Source organism: Blennius ocellaris, assembly GCF_963422515.1.
Source record: "Blennius ocellaris genome assembly, chromosome: 15".
Lineage (NCBI taxonomy): Eukaryota > Metazoa > Chordata > Actinopteri > Blenniiformes > Blenniidae > Blennius > Blennius ocellaris.
Genome location: NC_137664.1, coordinates 12,009,344 through 12,035,543, shown reverse-complemented (window position 1 = coordinate 12,035,543; position 26,200 = coordinate 12,009,344). Strand labels below are relative to the sequence as shown.

The following is a 26,200-nucleotide window of genomic DNA, read 5'->3' as shown; positions in this document are numbered from 1 at the left end:
CAAAACTTCCACTGCAAGCCTCCTATGTCACAGAACACCCTCATTTTTCCCGCTAGCCTCGGCATGCACCCACGCCTCACACTTCCCCTCGCACCCGCCAGGCCCCTGGTCGATCCGTCTATCTGCCCCTGCACTGACTCCTCATTAACACATGAATAAAGACAAGGAAAGGCCTGCTAAGGCTTGGACGCCAACAGAAGGCAGCAGATTTGCAATTCAAACCTCAGGTCCGTATACCCTCCCACCCCCCACCTCATCCTTCCTCTCGCCCCTGCATAGTGGGACAGGAACTGTCACCAGTATGATTGAGGATGTATGTGAGGGGAGAGGGAGAGGGATGGAGAGATGGAGGGATGGAGGGATGGAGGGGGACAGATGTGCATTCACACACTCATGTCATGGCTCTGCATACGTTTATATAAAGAGACACTGCACAAAGACAGGCAGGCATGCATATGCAGAACTGTACCTATAACTTTTCATTGTGATGCTTTTTCCAAACATCAGGAGGCGAAGCACTTGCAGTGAATTTGGCTCAGAAACAAGTGCAATGAATAATTGTATTGAGACTACAGAAATGGTGAAAAATCCTTAAGAGCAATGTAATGAAAACACAGGATAGGACGAAACAGAAACTATTAAAATGTCTATTGTCATATTACACTCCTTTCACAGACATTCAGAGTGTCTGCCAGGTAAACCGATCCATTTACAAAATTGGTTATTAAAGGTTTTACTCACATCGACTCATGAGAGCAACTGTGATAGAATTAATTTACTCATTATCCTTGTCAAAAAAAAAACATAAAATTAATGACAGATGAATTTATTGAAGAACATGATACACAAAGGTTGAAGAACACGATTTGTTTTACATCTTTGAGCTGGGTTGTACCCAATATAATCAAATAAAATGATGTGATTATGTTTATTTTTATATATTTCGGTCCACAAGATGTAAGCCATCTTGAAGTCATTTTTTTCCTCTGCCAAGCATTTATGGTAAAGAGATTAACAGTCTTGAATATCCTATCTTATAATTGCATGGATATCCATGGTGTTTAGGCAAGGCAAGGCAAATGTATTTATATAGCACATTCAGACACAAGGCAATTGCTTTACTAGGAAATAAAGGAAATACATTAAAACATAGCAATTAGAAATATCAATCTTGACCAATTATCATTATGGAGTACATTAAAATGTGATTAAAAATGCATAAAATGAAGAATAAATATTAGATAGAAGTAATAAAATATTTAAAATCTATTGTGCCTCTGAGCAAATGATGGCGTTTTAAGTCCTGATTCAAAATAAGTGACTGTGGCAGCAGTCCTCGGATGGAAGTTTGTTTCACAGGTGAGGAGCGTAATTGAAAGCTGCTTCCCCTCGTTTCTTTCTGACTCTGTCAACACTGAATAACTTCTTCCTGGGGACCTGAGAGGTACATTCAAATTGTATTTGGGCCTGAGAGCAATTAAAGCTTTATATAAGAGAAGTAAGACTTTGAAGTCAGCCCGTTGACACACAGGCAGCCAGTGCAGATTAAAGCTCACACGTAATGTGCTCCACCCTCTTGTTTTGGTGAGGACTCTGGAGGAGCTGCATATGTTTAGACAGTTTGTTTTGTTGCATTTTTTTAAGTGAGATCTGGAAGCATACCATCACAATTATCCAGCAAACTGAAAATAAATGCATCAACAAGTTTCTCTGACTCTTTTTTTTTTATGTTCATATATTATTTTATTAAATGGATCCTTATATGTGAATTAGTTTGCGCCCCATTATTATTATTATTGTTGTTGTTGTTGTTGTTATTATTAAAATTTGTATATAACCACTAACCTAACTTGCTTAATATTTTGCTATTTAATTCAACTATTAGACAAAGTATAAACTGTTCTTTCCACGCCTTTTTTTATTTTGGCGAACTATAAATAACGTCACTTCCTGTTTCTCTGAACACTTCCTGCATGTGCTGACAATATGGCAGCGCCCACAGCGATCCGTCTGGAGTTTGGGTGAGCGACTATTAAAAGAGTCCTGAAGCGTTTGTCTCTATTATAAGCAGCCGAGTGAGAGCCATACGGGGAGCGGGGACTTTGTGAAAGCATGAATGCTAAATATTGCGGTAATCTTATGTTCTCAGAGTGGATTGTCAACATAAGTCTGGAGAGAAACACTGAGGCTGCTGTCATTACAGATTCATCTTGTTTTTGTGAGATTCTATAAAAGAACAATGTATCAATATAAATGTCTTCAGGATGTATTCATATTTCGCTGCCCTCCAATGACGGAGAAGAGGGGTTATTGTGTTATGTTTTCCCTGTTTTGGGTCATTGAGACACGAATAAAGCTGCGTGTGGCTTCTGAAGTAAGTTTGGTCTAACTCGCATCTGTATACAAATAATATTTATTGTTTATAGATCAGCTGTTGACTGTGTCTTCGGCTGTTTCCATTAAATAAAAATACAGGCGGTACGAACAGGAATTGGCTTAATACAAATGCCCCCAGACAAGAACGGTGACTGTATATTGTATTCTAGATGTATGTGATGGAGACATTGACCAGTATTGTAAAGCTGACAGAAAATACTTATTATAAAATCTGAAGACGAATGGGCGACTAAATGGCAAGTGACAACAGTTAGACAAAGCATAAAAAATACTCATATAGCCATTTAAAAAATGTCCAGACAATAATTTGTTCATGCTTTTTTTTGTTTGATATGTGTTTTGTAATGGATATCATTTCATGTTGATTTGTTTATGAAGTAACTAAAAAAAAAAAAGTTTTGCGGAGAAAAAACACAGATCATGTCACATTCAACAAAAATGTTCTTGGTGTGAGACAAACATTGTGTAGGTTGAGTTAATTTACATCTGTGACAATCATTTTGACTTTAATGCAAGCAGAGGAAAAGATTCTCCTCTATTACAATCAAAAGGGGGGGGGGGGGGGGGGGGGGGGGGGGGTTATTGGAAGCAATACATACATGTACTATAGAGAAAATAAATTTTTAATGGGTTGTTGTGATGTTTTCTAAATTCTACAGCAAGAATCAACTTCATTTGTAAAGCTGACTTTGTATTACTATTATTTTTTTTAATTCAGAGGAGGAGCAGAGCTGCTTTTTGATGGAGTAAAGGAACATCAGGTGACACTTCCAAGCCAGTCGGATCCTGTGAGTATCACCTCTCACCCATCTGTGCATGTCTTTTCAGCCAGACAGAGGCATACTTTAATGATTTTAAAATGAGCCCAGTTTATGATTATTATTTGAGGTGTGGCACTGTAATGCCTTGTATCAGATAGCGCCATCTGAAGACATTGTCAAATGATTCATGACATTTTAAGGGGGCTCTTTTACAGTAATTGAATGGCTCATTTACACAAAATTGTCATTTTTATACATCGTTTTAGCCACGTTGTTTGAATAGATCAGCAAGTTCCAATGATTAAGGACATTCATTGAGATTCTGATTTGAGTAACAAAGACAAAAATCTATAAAATTGTTGTTTTCGTCCTTTTTCTTAAATCTCTTAACAGTCTTCTGGAATTATGTTCAATAAACAGGTATGGGTTTTAAAGTGGGCGTTATGCTGATTCTCTAAAGTTATTAAGAAGATCTATTCTGAAATGCCTGGATTTATTGGCTTCAGAGTTATCATATAATGTGCAATGAATAAGTTCTCATGGCCTTTTCAGTGTGACACGCTGGTGAATATCATGTGTGACCGTACTTTAGAAGTCATGGAACCACCAGAATTACAAATACAATGGGTACACAAAGTATTCAGATGCCCTCAAATCTTTCACTTGTTATATTGCAGCCATTTGCTAAAAACCTTTGAGTTAATTTTTTCTTACACATTAATGTACACACAGCACTCCATGATGACAGAAGAACACAGAATTTGAACCATTTTTGCAGATTTAATAAAAAAGAAGAGCTGATTATAGTACAATGTGAGAACTATTAAGACCCTTAATTAGATTTAAGTCAAGTCTGTGGCTGAGCCATTCAAGAACCGTCACAGAGTTGTTCCGAAGCCATGTCTTTGTTATTTTAACGGTGTGCTTTAGGTCACTTTCTTGTTGGAAGGGGAACCTTCAGCCCAGCCTGAGGCTCAGAGCACTCTGGAAAAGGTTTTTATCCAAGATGTCTCTGTACTTGGCCACATTCATCGTTCCTTCAAGTTCAACCAGTCGTCCTGTCCCTGCAGCTGAAAAACACAGCCACAGCATGATGCTGCCACTACCATGCTTCATGGTTAGGATTATGTTGTCCAAAACACAGTCCAAAAACATGCATTTGAGGTTAATTGACGACTTTAAATTGCCCGTGGACATGAATGCGAGGGTGTGTCTACGTTTGCCCTGTGTAGTGGCGACTTGTCCCGGGTGTAACCTGATTTCAGCCATAGTCGCTATGCGAACCAGAAAGAAGAGGGATGATTGGCGCAGTGAGATTTACGCAAACAGCAAGAAAGTCTTTCCACTAAATGACAGACATGTTGTAAGATATCATCCAAAAGTGAGCATTATGCTGCTATTGTTTTTGGAACAAGCTGGAAAAACTTTTATGACATGTTTGAGATGCTTTTCCTTGTCCAACCATGTTTTCTTGTGTTGTCTCCATACATGTCATGTGAACCTCAGCAGTTTTTGTTTTTTCATTTGCACCACATTTTGAGGATTGTTGAAAACCTCTCAATATCTAATCTAGTTGTACTAATCTAGATGTGTTTTTGGAGTCAGACTAATCCAAGAGGAGAATTCAATACTGATTTTAGGGTTTGCTTTAATCCTTTACATGCTGCTGTAGACTAGCCATGCCCACCACTCGCCCCCTTCCCCCCCCCCCCCCCCCCCTCTTTATATCGTTCTTTCAATCCATCCTTATCTTTAACATCTGTGTGGCCACATGCTGCTTCAATTAATTGATCCTTTTAGTCTTTTTCGCTTGTAAAAGCTGCCCACTGGCTTCACTGATGTGAGTAGTAAAAATGGGTAAAAGGACATTTATGTTGCTTCTGTGAATTGCAAGAGAGAGGAGCTGGGCGACAAAACTATTTCTGCTGAATTGGTTTTTCATTGAAGAAGAAGAAGAAGAAAAAAAAAGAAGAAGATGTTTCCCCGCACAGAAGTCCAACACATAAGAACATTTCAGGTTCCTTATAATATGGGTCACTAACTCAATCGGAAAGTCTCCAAAGTCAGGTACAGGCCCAAGTTATTGAAGAACATAAGGATAAGAGGTTGTTGTGAATCACGTCAGCAGTGAGCTTAAAACGTGTTGTTATTTTAGCGTGTGTGTCTGTGTGTTTGCCACAGCGAGAGAACACACAATCAAAATATGTGTCTTCAGGGTTTGACCACACAAAGGCCTTTGCCGCACGGTGCTGACGTTACCACGGCCACAAAAAGACAAAAGTTGACCACATCGGGGAATGTCAGCCTGATATGACCTTGCAGCACCAGCTGACCTGTGACACCCCCCCCCCCCCCCCCCCCCCACACACACACACACACACACACACACACACACAAAATCCCCCCCTCGCTCTCTCGCTCTGTCTGTCTCTGTGTCTGCGTCGATATGTCTCGCTGGACACTATGCAAATTTTTTTTTTTTTTTTTTAACGGTCTGCGACCGTGCACATTTTGAATTATCGTTTCCTGTGCCTGCTTGCTCACAGTGATCTTGATTTGAGAAGCTCGTGGATCTGGCAGGTTTGCTGATCCTGAAAATGTTGCTCCGAACTAATTTTGCTCTACACATTGCCGTGTGTGTGTTTGTCGCAAGATGTGTGTGTGAATATGGGGGGGGGGAGTGTAGGCAGATATAATTGGTTCTGAATCCTTCGTATTTCTTTTTGACCCCAGCCGGTGATTGATGACCCTCGACTGAAAGGCTCCACCCCCTCTCTTTCTCTGTCTAACTCTCTCTCTCTCAGTGACCCCCCCCCCCCCCCCCCCCGTCTCCAACTAACAAAAAACCTCTAAGGATCGCACCATTTTTTTTGCCCCTCACATCACCAGAAAGATGGATAGCTTGTCCCCCTCGCATGACCGTCATAATTGTGGAAAAGCAAAAGAAGAGAGGGGGGGTGTGAAAAAAAAAAAAACGCACGCACAAAAGGAACGCGGCAACAGTTTTGAATTGACATCAAAATGGCGCCTTTTCTCTCCCCTCCCTCCATGTCAGCTTTCCTGCCACGCAACGCAGCCATACCCAGCATGCAATAGGATCCAGTGACGCATTTTCCCCTCTTGCCCCTCCGTGTGTTCCCTCATTTTCCTTTTTCTCTTTCTACCTGGATTGCTAGCAAAAACGGCTTCCCTTCAAGCCGGCGTTTGTGTTCGCATATAGCCCTCTGCACCTTATTCCCGTATTCCGCGTGCGATGCAGCTCACTTATATGAAGCCTTCCTCATCACTTTGTGTCGACATTCACAGACTCGTGTCACGGTTTACCATGAAAGGCTCAGCGCTGATTGATGAACATTTTGCTTAGCGTGGGCAGCTGAGGTAAACTGGTTATTGCAATGGGTATGTGTGTGTTCTCAAGGAGAAATTTAAAAGAGGAAGAAAGAGATGAGGGTTGGAGAGAGTAACTTTTATGATGGGGAAAGAGAGAAGGCGCGAATGAAAGGGTAAATGGGTGAGCAGATGAAAGGGGGAATAAGGGTTAATGGTGGAGAAAAATACCAATAGTCAAAGGCAGCAGCAGTGCAAAGAAAGGAGTCACCACAGAGAAGGAGTTATGACTGCTGTAGTGATTAGTTCTGTTTTTAGCCCCGCAGAGGTGCAGGTCAATATTCACTGCCTCGCTCTGTCTCTCTCTCTCTCTCTGTGTGTGTGTGTGTGTGTGTGTGTGTGTGTGTGTGTGTGTGTGTGTGTGTGTGTGTGTGTGTGTGTGTGTGTGTGTGTGTGTGTGTGTGTGTGTGTGTGTGTGTGTGTGTGTGTGTGTGTGTGTGTGTGTGTGTGTGTGTGTGTGTGTGTGTGTGTGTGTTGTGGGGGGGGGTCACTTTATATGGAGTCTTGCAACCGTAGAAAACTAGCACTATCATTATACTACTGAGCAGGCAGACAGCACTACAATTAACTAGATCACTGCCACACACACACACACACACACGCACACACGCGTACCATATCAGCCAGTCACAACCACACTGACCACACACACTGATTTTTTTTTTTTAATTGGTAAATAATTTAGGTTTTACAGAATAGTTCATATGAAATTTAGAAATGAAAGAATCAGTACAAAGCATTGGCTAAGTGTGACTTATAAATGCATAAAGTGTCTAAAAGCAGACAGATAATTAAGTTCATACACACAGAAATAAAAGATGGGTTTAAAGAAAGCGAGAGCTCGTGCTCTCAGGTACATATATTTAGTGCATTACAACATCATGGAGCCAAGTAATGTTATAAACATATTATGAAGACATTAAGAGTCCATTATAGGGCATTTCCTCTTTGATATGTGAACCTACCTTTGCCTCTTAAACACACAGATCCCACTGCAGTCATTTGCTTGATATCATTTCATAATATATGACCTTCAAAAATTTATGTTTTGTACACAGGTGCTATTTTAAGCCCCTTTTTAGAGGGGTTACAGACCGTGTTGATGTAGGAAATGAAAATAAGGAGTCCAAACTCTTCTCTACATCATAAATCATTGTGCCGTGCTCATGACCTATGGAAAGTGCGACTGAAAAATGGGAAAAACTCACGATTTACCACAAACGTGTCTGCGCAGGGATCAAACTCTTGTTGCATGGTCCTCGTGACTCAGGTTTTAAACTACTTGTATCATGTAATATCACAGTAGACAGTACTGTTCTACACATCCTGAATGAAGACCACATGCCATAATCAGTATTGCGGGTTTGTTTACAAAATTAGAAATGTCAAAAAAAAGCAATGATTTTAAACCAAGTGTAGACAAAAATGTACAACTTAGTTTTAAAGGAATCTCACAAAGATGGCTGTTTAGAAATAGTCAAGAATTGCAGCAAATTGTGTTGTTAAAAGAGACTGAAAGAGGAAAAGAAAGGAGTGACTGCCCATCCTTTTATATCACATCTGTATCATCTGCACCATTTAAACATAGAAAAAAAAGATTTTACCAGTCAGAATATTTTCATAATTTATATAGTGTTTCGTAAGAACGTCGAGAAATCCAGTTCCAGCTCCTCGGTGATCATGCTGTATCTCCCTCCCTGCTTTTTCTTCCTGAACATGTCTGATGTGAAACCTGCAGCCTTGCTCCGCTTTAATGTAATTTTCACTCTGCCTTTCATGGAGCTGAACCCCGGGATCTCCGAGCGGCTCGACGCCTACCTGCTCGCGGCTTCCCCGCTCCCCTTACACCTGGCTCAGGATGACTCACTGTCGTCCTCTTGCCCTCCTATCTGCTCCATCTGCTGTCGCTCTCTTGTTCTCCTGATTTCCTTTAGTCATTTTCACGCTTCCTTTTATTTGCTCTCTCTCTCTCTTTTCCTGTGCTTTTCCGTCCCTCTTCATCGTCCCGGCGTAAACTGGTCAAGGAGGCCGGTTCTGTTAATTTTGTCGGCGTGTGTGTGTGTGCGTGTGTGTGTGTACGGCCACAAGCAATCGCAGACCTGCTGTCGCGTGTCAAACTAATGTATATCAAGCAGACAGCTGTGTTCACCGCAAACGGATGAAACACAAACATACAACCAAGATGAGTGAGAAGATTGTATTAGCTTCATCTGATTTGTTTTGTTGATTTCATACAGTGTCTTGTCTGGGTTTTTTTTAGTTTTTTTGCTTTTTAATACGACACACACACACACACACACACACACATACACACTCAAAGGCTCTCACACCACCTTGAATCTCCACGATAAGCATAACTTTAATATATTCATTGTTAGTTGTTTAGTGGGGATTTATCCTAAAACCCCTCATTGGCGTTGCCTTTGTGGCTGTCAGTCGCCATGAGTGAGGCTCAGCCTATTGTTGAGACAAGGTCAAGCTGACTGTTCAAGAGGTCAGACTCATAGAAAATTCAAGCTTTGCTGATATTGAAGCTCAGACGAAAAAGCATCACACTTAATGACCGAGAGATATATATTATTTTCAAATTGTTTTTTTTAACGGTCGTTTCTCCTCATTCTGCACAAAAGAAAATCCCTACGTATGATACTTGGTTGGAATAGTCACATTTTCAAGGGCTATATGATTTGGAGACACGTCTGTCGTCGTGCTTATATTTTTCTCATATTTCAACCTTTTAAAATAACACGACACCGCAGTTCTTTTTTCATGTCGTTCACATTTTTACTACATTTATCCACATAAATGGCTGCATTTTCTTTTTTATTTCAAGGCGAACGAAATCACGCTTGGTCACTGGCATCAGTCTGGCTTCCCCCAATTTCCAGTGTCCTATCCTACCCCCCACACACACGCACACACAAACACACTCATAAATATACATGTATAGACGCATACACACTCGCATACACACATCCTGTCCCGCCTGGTGCTTCTGTCGCGTCACATCGACCGAGCAGGGGGCTGGAACCATGCACCTTGACCCCTGACCCCTGACCTGTAACCTCTGTTGTCTGCCTGTGTATGGGCCGTGTGTGTGTGTGTGCGTCTGTGTGCATGCGTGTGTGTGTCGACAAAAGACGTAAATCTGTTTACACAGTCACACTGCGGGGACCTGCTACCACTTTAAAGACAAAAACTCTTCCTGCTAATGTATATCAATACATGTCAGTGTGAAGGCTGGGTTGAGGTTCGTGGTCAGTAAGTTTAGGACTTCAAGGAGGTGAAGGTACGTCAATGTCCTCTGGTTGTGTGTGTGTGTGTGTCTTCCAGGGGACATGAAGCAGCTGCTGATCTGGATCCAGCGAAACCTTCTGAAGGAACGACCCGAGCTCTTCGTCCAGGGAGAGTCTGTGTGAGTGCACTTGACACACACTTGATCTGTGTCCAACAGCATCAACCCTACAGGATGTGTGACGCATTATTCTCCCAAGCTTGTCGGTGATATGTGTCCAAATATCTAAAGCCATTCTCGACATGTAGAGCCGTGTGTCGGGGAGATTTCTGAAGTGTTTCTCCTGCAGCTAAAACCTGCTGAAATGAAAAACAAGTCTCTCCTTCAGGTTATAGGTTTCGGTAAGATGATTACCTGTGTGTAAGTGTGTGTGTTTTGTGACGGTGTGTGTGTGGGGGTTCAGGACACACAGCAGCCTTATAGGACTGGCTGACTTTTACAGCTGCCTTTGTGCAGGACTATTTATAGCACCATCTCACCAATGAAAGGAGAAAAAGCCGGCCTACCTATAAACCTTATGGATTAGATGTGTGTATTTGTGTGTACTTCATGTTGGCACCATGCACCGCTCTTTTTGTGCAAACGATCATCAAGGTGTTGCTTCATTATCTTTTTAAAAGGTGCACGGACGCCGCGCGTGATTTATTTTATTATCTTTACCTTGTCCTCTTGTCTTTTGTCTTCTGGGCGTGTATACGCGCCTGTTCGTGCTCACAGGTTTTGTACTGTGCTGCCCTTTCTCATTGACGTCACAGAGCGTCCATGAGCCGGTTGGAGACACTGTGAGGGACGTCCGCATGCGCTTCAGATATTATCTCACCACCGTGTGACTTAAAGTCACCTCCTTTTGGAAAATAAACCACGTATTTCGATGAGATGTTCCCCATTGTTGCCTCTTGTAACCCTCTCCTATTATCACCATTACCCTCCTCTTTTGTATGTTATTTTTGGTACTCCATTAATTTTCAGTGACAGGTTGTTGTTTTTTTTGTGTATTTTTCTTTCGACTGTTTGGCTGCAGCCACTCCAGTCTCATGGAGAAGAATCATCGTTCACTTCTTGTACAGACCAATGCTGGATGCATATTTGTAGGAAGAGTTCAATTAATATTAATTTTCAGTATCAAGAAGATCCACAAAAGTCTTATTTTTTGATGTAGTATGAATTTTTATTTGTCATTTATGTCTATGAATGAAGAAAATAAATACAGGTTTCATTTCAGTTATGATCCTTTAATTTAAAATACCAGATCTTTTCAAACTAATCTTTCTGGAATGCAGTTAATAGTAAAGATTACACAATGAATTTCGAGATTTGGGGTTTTGTTCTTTAATTATTATTTTACAAACTGTTTGTTTTAAGGAATACATGTTTTAAACAAATCAACCACTTCAAAGTCACAATTTCAATTCTCATCAGTTAATCTTCCACAACATATGAAAACATGTTTTTGGTTATTTGTTTACTTGCATTTAAGATGTATCCAAATGCCTTTCCACTGTTCCTTTTCTAAAAAAAAAAATGTTATGAGCAACCGAAATGATTGTCCTGTTGTATATTTTATGAGTATGATCCTTAATGTATGTTATATTTCTATATGCTCTATGTGTATTTTTCACCATTATTTTTAACTGGGTGAATGAATTGTGTGTGTGTGTGTGTGTGTGTGTGTGTGTGTGTGTGTGTGTGTGTGTGTGTGTGTGTGTGTGTGTGTGTGTGTGTGTGTGTGTGTGTGTGTGTGTGTGTGTGTGTGTGTGTGTGTGTGTGTGTGTGTGTGTGTGTTACCTTGTGTTACAACTGAAAACAGTGTGTTTTCCCACAGGAGGCCGGGGATACTGGTGCTTATCAATGATGCAGACTGGGAGCTAATGGTGAGAACTGAGAGTCATGTCCAATGTCAGATGGCGTGTTTTGTGTGTATGTGCGTGTGTGTGTGTGTTTATTAGTAATGAATATAAACCCCCTTTGTTTTAATTTCACACTCCTTTCAATCTGTATTACACGTGTTTACTGTTGCATGATTTTGGAACGTGTTTGCGTAGATTCATAAAAATGTTTAAATCAGGAGGACGACTGTTGATGAGAGAGGGAAGGTTAACCTGCACATTCACTGATGCTGCAGCTCTTCATTCTCTCTGAGTTAGTTAATGTTTCATATGATGTGGAAGCAGCTGCAAGACAAGTTTGTCCTTGGGGTCTCATATTCGTGCGCATTTTTACACGCGTACACACACACACACACACACACACACACACTCTAAATGCTTCAATTTGAATGGATTGATTCAATTTGAGCACTCAACGCAGCATGTAAATGAAATGAAAAGTTTGTCATTGATTAGACCCCAGTGTGTGCACAGGAGCAATACACACATTCATATTAATAAACATAGATATTATATTTCTCCCTTTACTTGTACAGATGTTGGAATATTGTGTGTGTGTTTTTTCCCCCTAAAATCTCAGGGGGAACTGGACTACCAGCTACAAGACCAGGACAGCATTGTGTTTATTTCTACTCTTCATGGAGGCTAAAAAAGAAAAACAACAACACAAACATATTGCTCCAGCCTCTCCTCAAATCCCCTGCACACTTTCTTATTTTAATCCCCCACATCTCAGCAACACGCCACCCCATTGGCTGCTGCTGCAGCGTCAACCTGCGCTGTTGACGAAGAAGACGATTGATGTTACTCCACAAGAAGTGAAATTCTGAGATGGTCACCAAGGGAAATGTGGAAATATGTGGCATATTTGTTTTGAAATGGACTGGCCTGAGAGGAATTCAGAGGTTCTTTGATTGTCAGAAGCAGCCTCAACTGCAGCTGTCAACACGTAACACGCGTTTATTTACCCTGTTTCCTCAAAACAGTGTTTGACAAAACAAAACATGCATAGCTTTATTTTTTATGAAGTAGATGACAAGAAAACATTTTCATGGAACATCCCTCCCACAAATGATTACTAAAACTGTACGGAAACATTTTATACATGATTTAATACACGCTATAGTTGTGGTTGTGAATGGGGGCAAATGTGTAAGGATGTGTTCATATTAAAACTGCAGAGAAAACTATTGGAATTGCAGTAGTGTTACCTGTTATTCTTCTGAAATCCTGTTTATATAAAAACGTCAGTTACAGATGTTCAATTTGTAAAAACACACTAACAAATACAAGAAATGCCTAATTGTCGTAGTTTTCAGTTGTGTTGGATGTTTTTAATTATTTTTGTTGGTTTTTTTTATGTTTTTCAGATATTTTTCCTGCTTTAAATGAAAATAAAAATTTCATACCACTGATTTTGGGATTTTTTAAAACATTTGAACAAAAAAAACAGCACTTTTGAATAGTTTTAAAATGCTTCAGCAAAAGTAATTTTGTTGTTTTTTTTCAATTAGTATTTTATGCCATTTGAAATTGTAATATTTTCATGAACTTTGAGTATAAATGTACAATTATTTCAATTTAACTCATCTCACAAACGTACATCGTAACCACGAATAATTGTATGTATTGGTAATTCGTTCGAAATACGCAGCACTTTTCAAATAGTTTTTGGATTCCTTATAGAAACAAAAATAAAGTCTCACCGTTTTTTATTAATTTATTATAATTGTATCTTCATCAGCCCTGCGTCCTGCGGCGCGCCATGCACGGCCTTCCCGGTCACTTCTAACGCAATTAGGATTTTACGTCACGCTCGGATAATTCGGGGTGATTGTTTCTATTTGATCGATTTAAGGCGCACATCGCAGTTTTAGGCTGCTTAGACGAGACTTGGGGGGGGATTTTTGCCGTCCTGTGACCACACTCAGCTGGAATATTTATAAGGAAAAATAAAAGGGGGGGGGGGGGGGGGTGCGCGCGCGCGCGTGCGTCTGTTGGTGTCTGTGTGTGTGGTGGGTGGGGTGTGAACTACAGGACCACTGCGGGAGGTCGAGGTCTTGCCTCCGGGCTGCCCTCCCCTGAACGCCCGGGGCGACCTAAAACCTTTTCTCGCTTGTGGAGTCCGATTTGCAACGGGAAACCGGCCTATAATGGTGTGTAGAAAGGAAATGCTAATGAGGCTGAGGGGGTGAGAGAGAGACAGAGAGAGAGAGAGAGACAGACAGACAGAGGTAGAGAGAGAGAGAGAGAGAGAGAGAGAGAGAGAGAACGTCGCACCAATGTCAGCCAGTGCAGGCCCACATCAGGATACACTGAGAATGATTCATTTCAACAAACTGAGCAAATCGCCAATCTGCTACATTTCTCAGGACACCTTTATTTCTTCATTTTATTTGCCTAGATATCTAAAATACGTATTAAACTGATCTAAAGTAGCAGCATTAGTGGAGGAATTCTACAGCTCATGCATGACTTTTTTTTTCTTCCAACCTTGTCATTTAACTTTAGAGTGAAACCTGATTCACGTTTTTAACGAGTGTCCAAATGTCACTTTTCCCTGTAATGTGTTCCAGCAGGGATGTCTAGTATTGGCTCATCCATTCATAGACACTTTGCACTTGTTGTGGTTAAGCCCATGCACACTGATGCTCAACAGGACAAATGGTAGCTAATAGTTTGTAAGTCACGACGGTGGAATTAAAAAAAAAAAAAAAAATAACAAAAAGCCTGGATCTCATAAGCAATAACTGATTGTATACGCATTTTTGCGTTTATATGATATATCTAATTTCTGGTGTATAAAAAGAGCAAAATGCCGTCACTATAACTGTACGTGTCCCCATAAATTTAGTGTTTATCACACAACTTTTCTTTATATTTTTAAAATCCTGTTTATAATACTGAAGTCGGGGGGGAGTCAATACTACTGTTTTTTCTGCTGCAGCTATTAATCTGTTGTAACTTCAAATAAACTGGTGAACAGTTTTAACTCTATGATCTATTTCTATGATCTAAAATCAAAAAGGAGAATCCGAAAAGAAAGCAGAGTTTAAGTTGCACATTAATCAAGTTAAAAAAAAACTGTAATTGAGCAAACAAAAACTACGTGAATTCTTTTTAAAATGTGGGAAAACACACACTAACACTGTGGCTCCCCTTTTGGCAAAACACACTTTTGTCAGCGTGTGATTGTAATTTCCAAGTCTTTTGATAAGAGTATAATAAAATCGTTGTCTTCATGAAACGAAAAGGCCCGCAAAGGACACAGAAGCATTTCTGCCAGAGTAAACATGATGCACTAATCCCCTGGATTTAAGAGAGGTTAGCCTTTAATGATCGACAACTATACACACGTTGGCTCTGTCTGTGTGTGTGTGTGTGTGTGTGTGTGTGTGTGTGTGTGTGTGTGTGTGTGTGTGTGTGTGTGTGTGTGTGTGTGTGTGTGTGTGTGTGTGTGTGTGTGTGTGTGTGTGTGTGAATTAATCAGTCTATCTGTGACAACAAAATAAGAGCAATTTGTAAATTTTAACATATTTGAAAGAATTTCAGTTGATAAATATGTTACCTGTCCAGTAAAGACGTGCTCTGCCTCGGTAGCATTTTAATTACTCTTGTTTGTTTAACAGTTGTTTTTTTTTGTTTTTGTTTTTAATAAAATAAAAAAAAGCAGTTTTAATTGGTATTATATTATCAAATTCATTTTTAAAATGATTAATTAAAAACCTACTGGTAAAAAAAGTGACCCACTCGGTTTTTAAGTGATGCCCATTGACTCCAGCACCAGTCTTCAGTCCATTTTCATTATTTAATTCATTAAATGTTTGTTGAAATATTGCCACAGGTTTATATGAAGTAGATTGATTTCGTTTTGTCTTAAACGAATACAATGAGGTTTTTTTGTTGTTGAAAGAGCCCTCCCACAGAACACACTAATGTCCTTTGTATGATAATGACTAAAATGTTGAAACCCGTTTTTATTCCACTCAAACTCGACTTTGACGAAATATACTTTGGCCTTAATTTAACCGATTCTGGCTGGTTTTATTTTCTGCTCTTCCTCTATTGTGGTATATATATATAAATATACATACGATCCAGTTTGTAGCATCTCATCCAAAACGTGCATCTCAGCTGCATGCAGGCCTTCAGTCTGTGAGCACTCAACTCACTGCTTTCTACTATTTGCCAAACACAGTCGATACATCAATGCTCCTCGTCGATATTTGCCATTTAAAACAAACACTCTTGATTAGATCTTCGACAAAGTGTAAATACCAATCGGGCCAACCACAACGCACGCCCCGAAAAAACACATTACATGAGGCAGAATAGGGTTTCCTCCACTTTATTGGCCCAAGTCCCGCATCCTCCTTTTCCTCCATATCATGCAAGTCGTGATTCGAGATCTTACCTGCAATGAGACAGTTATAAAACAAAACGGGAGAGAAAGGCCTTCCTCTGAGCTCTTTTGTGGTTTGGAGGCCTACAATCTGGATGTGGCGCTCGGCCAAAGACAGCAGTGATGAATGTGAGTCTGCAGCAACAGATGTCCATACACAATTCTTGGGGTTGAATTTGAGTTTACTCAAGAATTGCGTTTGGACAATCAGTCGCTAAAGACTCTGTATGCCCCCACCCCCCACCCTGCCCGAAATGAAAAGAAGAAATTAAGCATTTTGATTATTTGAATCACAAACGTTGGACGGGGGGCAGTTATTGTATAGGCCCATGGGTGCACCTGCTACGGCTGCTTAAATGCCCTTTGACTGTACTGTGCTGAAACGAAAAACAGTCCCCCCCCCCCCCCCCCTTTTTTTTCCCCCCTCCTGCAAGATAGGTAGTTGCACAGCTCTGCATTATTTCTGACATTCCCACTGCTCAGCACCACCTCTGGGATTCACCTTTCATTTCGACAAAAAAAAAAGCAGCCTTCTCCCCTGTGCAATGGTGCTGGTGCAGGAGAAGGACACTAAACCTGAAGATAATTCTGCCATGACACGCTTTCCAACAACCTGTGCAACTTCCTCTGCTGCACAAATCCTACAATGTCAACTCGAAACTCGTTTCCTCTGTTGATCATCGCATCACCAGCAAGATCATCCTCCTCTTTGGCAAATGTTTGATAAAGCTAAAAAGGAGGTTGATGTAGCCACCGTCACAGTGTGACTCGCTCTGCTCCTACATGGCATTCATTTAAAAAAAAATGTGTGGTCTTTGCTACTTTGTTTTAGAGCTGCAGTCATCTCTCCATGTCTTTTGCACTGGTTGCTAGTTGTAAAGTTAGTATGTCCTTATCTCTAGGCCAAGATGGCTGAATGGCCATTGTCGTTAAAGAAAAAATCAAATGTCATCTTCTCTTTTGGTTTCTCCGAAAATCGCACTTTTGAAGTGTTTGAAAACGAGTGTAAAGACAAATAAAGCACCTTATCTAGACCTCGTTTTTTATCTAAAAGTCCGGAGGTGGAAATGCCGGGAAAACGCCATTTCTGCACCTGTATGGTGTCATCGATTTAGGGGAAGACTCTTCTGGTGCCTCAAGACGCACAATGGCTTTCCACGGATGTTAAATTCTAAAAAAAAAAAAAAAAAAGAAAAAATAAAAAAAAAAAAAGATCTCCCTCCTATTTCAATAGAAGCTTATAGGGCGGTTGAGTTCTTTCCTCTGGAGTTAAATAGCTGACGATGAAATCGTATATATTAAAAAAAAAATTAAATAAAAAAAAAGGAAACCCCTTAGTTCCCGTCGGTGCGTCCTTGGTTCGGTTCCCACGACGCACGGATCTCTGCTGCGTCCAAAAGCCCCCGGCCAAGCCAGCCGCGGCGAGGGGCGACAAAAAGAAGCTGCGGAGCAGGAGGGCTGCGGTGGCTTGGTACAGTCCGGACAGACGCTCTCTCTCCTGCCTTCCTCCCATCCTTCCTCAGCGGGTCTCTGGGACTGACTGGCTGCAGGTCTCTCTGCTCTGCTGCCTTTTTCTGTGCGCCGCTCCAACAATAAGCGCTGCGGCCGCGACGCAAGGCGGAGTGAAGAGTGGAGAAGGTCCTCGCTTGGTACTGAATTTGAATAACACCACGGGGTGATAAATGTCCATTGTACTGCTTAAGTAATGAATCTCCGCTGTCCTCTATGTCACACACACATACACACACACACACACACACGCACACGCACACATATACACACACAAGCACACAAGCCAGCAGCTGCGATGAGGGACCAGCAGCCCCTCTTAAAGACACAACAGCCCTATTTTCTACCCAAAAAGAGATTACAATCCCGACACTGTTTACTCTCTGACCGCACTGCATGACGTTTAGTGTTTCTCTTGTGCCCCCTCTCTTGTGTGAGCAAACTAGTGCAACGCTGTAACCAGGCACTTGGACATAAAGCGATGCCTTCAGCGCCATGCGCAGCCTTTCTGCTCCAGAACAGGCAGCAGCAACAGCTCTACTGTAGGCCTCTGTGCAAAACGTTGACGCTCATGTGACAGCCGATTGATGGGGCGACAGAGGGCAGCTTGTATGATACGTCAAATATTGTCATTTGTACTGCACATTTTATACAATGAAATAAATCAAAAGAGCAAACAACACAATGCAGGAGCTATCCAATGCATTTCACACGAAACTCCTGTTTGGTTGCACTTAAGCAGCTGATTTGATTCAAACACCAAACCTTTAGGTTAAATATAGTTTTATTCCTGGATGCATGTACCAAAATACCAGACAGGACAAATGAGATGTGTCTTAAAAGCATTAGATTGAAACAGCACTTGGGAGCCAAATTGCAACCTATGTTTATGCTTTTAGACAACTTTAAAGGCTCGTCAGGAGATGAGATGTGTGTCTAAATTATATGAGGGAAATGGGCAGGATTCAAGTAGCTGGAGGTCTGGAGCCACACACTCTGAAACCAGCCCATCCACATGGAGTGCATATCAGCATTTTTGAATCCTGCGTTTGCGCTGCAGCTTTTTGATGCTCACAAATGTTCTCTCTCTTTCTCTCTCTCTCTCTCTCTCTCTCTCTCTTCTCTCTCTCTCTCTCTCTCTCTCTCTCTCTCTCTCTCTCTCTCTCTCTCTCTCTCTCTCTCTCCCTAATAAATCATCCTGACTGATCCCGCCCCGGGCGCAGGGGGTCCTCCTCTTTAAAGCTCAATCCGTTTTTTCCCTTTTCATCCCTCTGAAGAAGCCGAGTTAACCTCTGCTGATCCACACAGCCAGAGCCCCTCTCAGCCCCAGCCTGCCTCTTATTCATTCAACCAGTCACTCATTCATTACTCTTTTTTGGGGTGGTGAAAAGCAAACCCTTTCTATCTTCCCTCTCTCTCTCACTCTCACTCTCACTTTCTCCCTGTTTGCCTTTTCATGCCTTGACTCTTCCATAGCCTGCAAGAAGTCAAGAGGGGCCACTTTCTCCTCTCCGCCCCACACTGAAGGTTCACACAGGAGCTTTAGCACTCTCAGTTTGTCCTGGCACAACTTTTTTTTTTTTTTTTTTTTTACCTTGAAACCTCATTAAATACAACATAGGATCACAGAGAGATGTCAACTATCTACTTCTGAGTCTTTGCACTATACCATTTTGAAGCGTACAACATCAGATCACAGAGACATCTGTCATAGACGTTTGCTACTTTGATATGTGCTTGAAGAACGTCTAAAATCATTTTGAGCTTGCAGTGGTGCTCTCAAAGTTTCATCAATACATTTTGTGAAATAACTTTTCTGAAAGCCAAAGCATATGCAAATGGCCAACTATTAAAAGTAAAAGTGCAGCACTTAAAAATAATAACCATCAACCATCAGCATTTGTAGAATTAAGGCCCTTTTGGAGTTGCAGCTTTCATGTTGGGTGTTAGTCTTGGTGGTGTATAGTAGGGGTGTGTGTGTACACACAGAAACAGTAGGGGACCGCTGCACACCATGCAGGGGCCACTGTGCTTCTCTCCATTCACAAATCAATGTTTAACCCGCTGGCTAAAAGGCCTGGCAGGGGAGAGGGAGGCCCAGCCAGCGAGGTGGGCCGTGAAACCATCCCTTCATGGGATGGAGAGGAGCGAGAGGACAAAGGGAACAGGGGAATCCTTAAAATAAACCTCCTCTGGTGAAGGCATCTCCTTCCCACTGCTAGGGCACTGCTACAGAGGATGAAGAACAGAGTCGAGGGGTTAGGAGGAGAGGAAAGCTCTGAGGCAGGCAATGTCACTGAAATTTATAGTGGGAAGGCTGTTTTAAGGCAAGCCGGGACGAAAAGTCAAATGGACAAAGAGGTAAATAGGGAGCAGAGTTTCTAAAAAGAACCCCCCCCCCCCCCCCCTATCCCTCCCATAAATCTACCTGCTGGTGCATTGTATTATCTGAGAGGATCCTTATGAAGGAGCAGCTAATTTCACTCAGCAAGCATGAAACCAAAAAGCGGCACTTGTTTGTCTTTACTGGATGCTTGCTGCATTTAGTGGAGAAAAGGTTACAGATAGATAGGAAATGTGCACAACCAAGGGCATTGGAGAGGAGGCAGGAACCCACAGTGAGGCACAGAAATGCTCCCAAGTCATGAGGTCATGGAGCACAAGAGAGACAGTTGTAGCTTTCTACATTCACTCCGCATCACACGGTCTTTTATACGTGCCTCCACACGTCTTCCACACACTGAAACTTTACAAGCTGATTGAACTCGATTTGAAACAAGGCTGCCCTACAATGTTCAGACGGAAAAAAACTGAGAAGTCATTTGATATTTGAGTAACTAAAAGTCAGAAATCAAGTTGAGGTGATGAAACGCTTTCATAAAAGGAAAAGTGATAAATGGAATGAAATCGTCGAAACGGCTCCAGTTGTACAAACCAAACAAGACAAGTGGAGAATTTAAATGCTGTTTCCTCTGACCCTGGTGTCGAAAAAAGTATACAAATGATGAAATAATGCAGGAAAATAAGTATACATACAATTGAACACATGCGTGCAAACATGTCTTGAGTGAATATTAAATTGCAACCAGTGTATAGGGCCAGCTTACTCCTCCACATGGATACAGTCCCACAAAATTCATAAACACTATATTTGAACTGACTTTGGAGGCGTATGTGAGGAAACTAATCTTGTACTCCTTCACATGTTGTTTTTACTGAGATATCTACCCAAATTGATCAATTATACTTGTTTTATTGAAACGAGGCAAACCATTAAACCATGCGAAACAGTATGTCTGTGTTGGAAAAGGGAGTGTTGTGTTAAAAACTCAACAAATCTGTGGTCGGAGCAGCTGCATGTGGCAGTTATACTGAGCTTTGATTTACGAAATAAAAACGAAAAACAACCAATTGGAGTAAAGACGAAGATTAAAAGAAATTCCCACTCCACTCAAACGGATACACTCTCTTTGCCCTTTGACACACACACACACACGCACACACACACACACACACACACACACACACACACACACACACACACACACACACACACACACACACACACACACACACACACACACACACACACACACACACACACACACACACGCACACACACACGCACACACACACTCCCCCCCTCTAAGCATGCCGCTGCCTAAACATCCCCCTAAATTCTTTGACAGTGGCTGCACTGTTGCTTGGCAACAAAGAGACAGACAGCGTCATCCAGAGGGTAACGGAGAGGATGAGGAGTCTGCACAAGCCTCCACATTGCTCTCTACAGATCAGAGGGTGCACCAATGCTTCCAACTGCTTTCTCATTTGTGATTGTGAGCTTTTGCACAACTGAACAATGACAATATTAGAAATACATAAAAAGGTATTCTTGTGGGTGTGATATACACATTTTGGCGTATGAAATAAACATATATATATAAAAGAAAACTGAATTGTGAAAAAATATAACCCCTATAAGTCGATTATAGTCTGAATGCTCTCAATTGATAAGAAGATGAGAGTAAGAAACCTTCCAAGTATCTCATTACTGACATTCTCCCAGTTGGGAACACCTGGCACTGGGTGGAGGTTCACTGTCACTGTCAGTTTGCTCAGCCTCATTGAATACTTTTGTTCAGCATTGAATTAAAATATAAAACCAAACTCACAAATGTTTTGTTGATACTCAGTTTTAGTATTCACTGCAACAGATGCGATCATACCTGTATCACCGACCTCTTAATCTCATCACCTCCTACATTGCAGCCTGAGCTTCGATTTCTTTGTGCTGACGAGGTCTTGTTGTGTAAAGACTGGACTTGATGTAAAGAGGTCATTTTTTTTTACTGAAGCAATTCTGTTTAAGTGCTTGAGTCAAACAGCAATACTGGCCACCTGGGGGATTAAAAAAAAAAAACAGCCCACTGGCCTAAAAGTCAATTGATCTATACTGTCAGCCCCACAGCTCCCCTTCACACTGTCAGTGGTGATCAGAAACATGACACCTGTAAGGTCAAGTATTTCAGCATGACACTTCGGCATATAGATGCTTTTGTGTGAACCTGTCACACAGGCTGCAACAACAATGTTCAGCTATTCAGCTATGCCTTTTCGTCTATTTGTAACGTTCTTTAATATCCATTCTTAACATGCTGTACACTATATGTTGACTAAACTCAGTTTTGCTGCGCACTTCTTCAAGAGAGGAATGTGGGTCACACCCTCCTCCAGTCCTTATGGCAACCTCTTCAGCTGAAGTATTTTCATCATAGAGGGGGGATGATATCCTTTGAAAAGTAAACACGTTTACATGCACTGAGAGTAAAAGTCATTCATAATTTGGTGGAAGCAATTTCACAATATAGACCATTTTTATTCACAGCTGTAGGCATCCATAGGCAATAAAAACATTATTAGAGGGAAGTGGAAGCCAGGTGTAGCCAAGGTGAAGCCAGGTTTAAAACTGTCATACAGTCATTATTTTCATATATCTCATGTATTTTAACACATTCATATGTCCTGCCGTCTCCTTATTTTTCCTTTTCCCCCACAAATCACACCCTGGATTGTTTAAAACTACAGTGGCAGTCATAGTCAATTAAAAACAGGCTGGACAAACTTGATTTTCTAAACCAACATATGATTAAATCCCTCTATCTGGTGCTGGAGGGATTTTAGCTTTGGGTGGATTTGCAAAACATGTCCAGATAGCTATGGGTTTATCAAGAAGAAACTTCCAAAATTTTAAATTTCGTCTTTTTAATGTGGCAGGTTTCAGGTTTTCTTGGTATCAAACCATTTCAAACCAACCAAAATGTAAATTTAACAGGTTGTATTTACAAAATATGAAGACAATGATTTCAGTAGCTGCCCTACAGGGGCTATTATACACAGTAATATGAAACGCACAAGTCCTTAAATTGCGAAAACATCACACCCCTGAGATACATACAGGATGACATGGGGAGGCTGGGGGCGGGCTGATCGTAGCTGCTGAGTAAGAGGGTATGTGCCACGACTCAGACCCTGAGTGACAGGTATTGACCTGCCCAGCCAAAAGATGTCTCTGTGGGAACGCTATTGATTATTGCCACAGCAATAAAGGTCCCGGAAGCTTGTGAGAATGTCACCACTCTCTGCTTGGCCCACCAGCCCCAGTCCCAAACACATAAACACAAAGACAGGAACACTCTCACTCTGTCACATCCCAACCTACAGCCACTCATTCTCTCACGCTAACCAAAGCGCTCTGAGCGGGTGAAGAAAAGATGAAAGAGACATTGGTGGCTTAGTGACTGCTCGGACTTGCATTTGTGTGAGTGTACAGATGCATGAGTTGCGGGCCCCTCATAGACCCCCCACTATGCTTTAAGGGGTCAATCCCTCCAAGATTTCCAAAAAAAGTACAAACCTTTATGTACCTCTATGTATCTGGCGTTCCTTCTGTCACTCCAGTACATTGGAGCACTTTCGTTGCTCTGCAATGAACATAGTCACCGTAGGTGCTTTTTCCTGATGCAGTTGTTTGAATGGCAGGTTTTCATGCTGTGTTTATTATCTAAAATAACAGGGACAATGTTTCAACGCATTCCAATAAGAAACGCAGATAAAATCAAACTAACTGTATTTATGTGGGTTTTTGTTGTTTAACTTGCTACTGAAGTAGAAGGTGCACACTGGCACGGTCCGTTTTCTCTGCAGCGATCTGGTCAAAACAATGAAGGCTTTCTTTTTGTCTTCTTCTCTCATTCCTTCTCCCTCTGACCCTGGTTCGCACACCCCCACACACAAACGCCATCCCCACCCTTGACCTCGCAGTGAAAAGTTAGTGCGCCCGAGGTTGAACCTTCCCAGATCAGCTGCAGCCACAAACGCTGAGAAAGTGCCCCTGACATACGTCTTTGGGTGCGTGCGAGCGTGTGTGTTTGTGTGTGAGCGTGGCAACACTTGGGGTGTCATGAATAGCAGAGATTTGACCCTCAACCCTGTTGACCTGTCCACACAAACAGCCCCTTTACCCCAAGTCCGCTATTGTCAGCCTTGACTGCCTTCGCTTATTCACAAAGCCCGCCAAAAGCCTCAAAATTCATTATATACCACTTTGCTTATTATTTTCCACCCTCTGTTTTCATTCTCTTTCTTCTGTTCCCATCACTCCCCTTTTTCGCAGCCTGCGCCCTGTCCAGCTCGACTCCTGATCTTGAATTTCACTTGAGCAACGGCGCTGAATTGAAAATCCACCGTAGCAGCCAATCAAAAGGTTAGGGCCTTAACCGGAGTGCTCCGCGATATTTTTGTAGAAATATATTTTTAAAAAGTACAGTGTGACATATTTTTTTATTGGAAATAATAATAATAAAAAAAGAGCAGTTTAGGGTGTAAGTTGATGTCCAAGTGTTGACCATTAGGTTTCTGATATTGAAGTTAGCACCGAGCAGCAAACCCCAACCAGTCTCGTAAATAAAACATGAAGTCTACAGATATAATAACTTGTCTTTTGACAAGAGTTAATGTGAAGGCCTCCTACTCCTGGTGGCTGTAACTATTACAGAGTCCCCCAAAAAAACCAAACTCCCCCTTGACACATATGGTGTGTGATGATATTATCATTATGAAGCCTCATAGCAGCAGAGGCAAAAGGGTGATCTCTCAATAATGCTGATTAAGTGGTGGAAGAAGTTCTCTGATCTTATCATCCTGAATGTGAAATACTTTGATAATCGTATGGCTGAAATATGAGAATATCACATTATAGGTGTATTATTAAGTAGCAGGGTAATTATATTGAGTGGTTCTTTCAGGTGTGTTAAATTAACCTCGTAATCGTGCTTAAGTGCAGCGTTTGATAAAAACTAAATGAGCTATAGCTCAAAAAAAAAAAAAATCCACAAGATCAGATCAGAGGCCCTCAGGGCAGCCTGAATGAGGGTCCTTCTCCTGAATCAAAAGCGTCCCCTGCTGGTGACGCTGGGAAGTGACAAAAAAAACTCATGATTCAAATAACCTGCTGGATTTATATTACAACAACTTTATCCAGTGTGTGCCCAAGATATAATTAAATAATTTAACTGTTTAATGTATATAGGAATATAAATATGTTGGGTAGAATTAGTGATTCAACATGCTCACATTACTTGGACTCTTTTTCAGGCATGCCAAATAGTTTATTCATTTTTGCCTGTACTTATTGAGAGTACTCAGTCATTCACTGGACGAAGATGAATTTTGCAGTATTTGTCTTTTAGTGGGAATAATAAAATAGGTAACTTTACTCATACTCAAGTATGATGTACAGCATGTGATCTATTTTGCTCTTTTCAAAAGCTGAAATTGACACAAAGATGATCCACTGTTTGAATTGTTATTCAGTTATTTATTTTTTTATTTTTTTATTGTATAATCGTTTAAAACGATGCTTATTCACAAAACTTATCTCAGGAAATGTGTGTTTCTATGCTGATTTCCCCCACTGGGGGTGCTGAAGAAAATTCCAGCTAACTGGTTGAAGGCAAGCTGAACCTGGACAGGCCTTGAGTAAATCACAGGGTCAATAGAGACAAACAATCACACTGTATCATTTTAGTCAACAATAAACCTTGAATCGTGAGAGTGTCATTCATTGCAGTATACATACTACCAAGACTCGAGCCAGGGATCCTCTCCTGCAAGGTGAGTGCTAATCACTACGCCACCCAGACAGCCAGGTAAGTAATTACAACTAATACCTTGAGTGGTTTTTGTGAATATCACATATAGCTGTGCACTGGGATGGCAGTTTCTTTACCATTATCTATTTATGCGTTCGTAACATAATTTATGACTCCAGTTAAACTTTTTATGTGTTCACTTGTAACTTTTTATTGTTGGATTAACCCTGATGTAGTTTGCTGATGTGATATTTCCTGCTGTCCTCCACTGTGACAAAAAGGCTCAGTTTCTTCAGTTCTTTTTGTGATCTTCACAGACACTTCAAATCACGCCTCTTTTTTTCCCCCCTCGTTTTCTTTTTATGGATATCACATCCATATCCTTTTCCTTTTTCCTCACAGCGGAAGATGAA

At 41.2% G+C, this 26,200-nt stretch overlaps 1 protein-coding gene across 1 annotated transcript; it reads left to right on the top strand.

The window, feature by feature from the left end:
* Window positions 1–1,971: 1,971 nt before the first annotated feature.
* On the top strand, window positions 1,972–13,127 carry urm1 (ubiquitin related modifier 1). The gene is made up of 5 exons (XM_080510063.1): window positions 1,972–2,021; window positions 3,116–3,189; window positions 9,879–9,960; window positions 11,663–11,711; window positions 12,307–13,127. Exons 1-5 carry the CDS (start codon window positions 1,987–1,989, stop codon window positions 12,373–12,375), a joined length of 309 nt encoding a protein of 102 aa, XP_080366189.1. The 5' UTR covers window positions 1,972–1,986; the 3' UTR covers window positions 12,376–13,127.
* The last annotated feature ends 13,073 nt before the right edge of the window (window positions 13,128–26,200 follow it).

Excerpts from the sequence above, each read along its gene's own strand:
- urm1 (XM_080510063.1), top strand. The coding sequence starts at position 1,987 with ATGGCAGCGCCCACAGCGATCCGTCTGGAGTTTGG. Across the intron at positions 2,022-3,115 it reads GCGATCCGTCTGGAGTTTGG|AGGAGGAGCAGAGCTGCTTT; the intron begins GTGAGCGACTAT and ends TTTTTAATTCAG. Across the intron at positions 3,190-9,878 it reads AAGCCAGTCGGATCCTGTGA|GGGACATGAAGCAGCTGCTG; the intron begins GTATCACCTCTC and ends TGTGTCTTCCAG.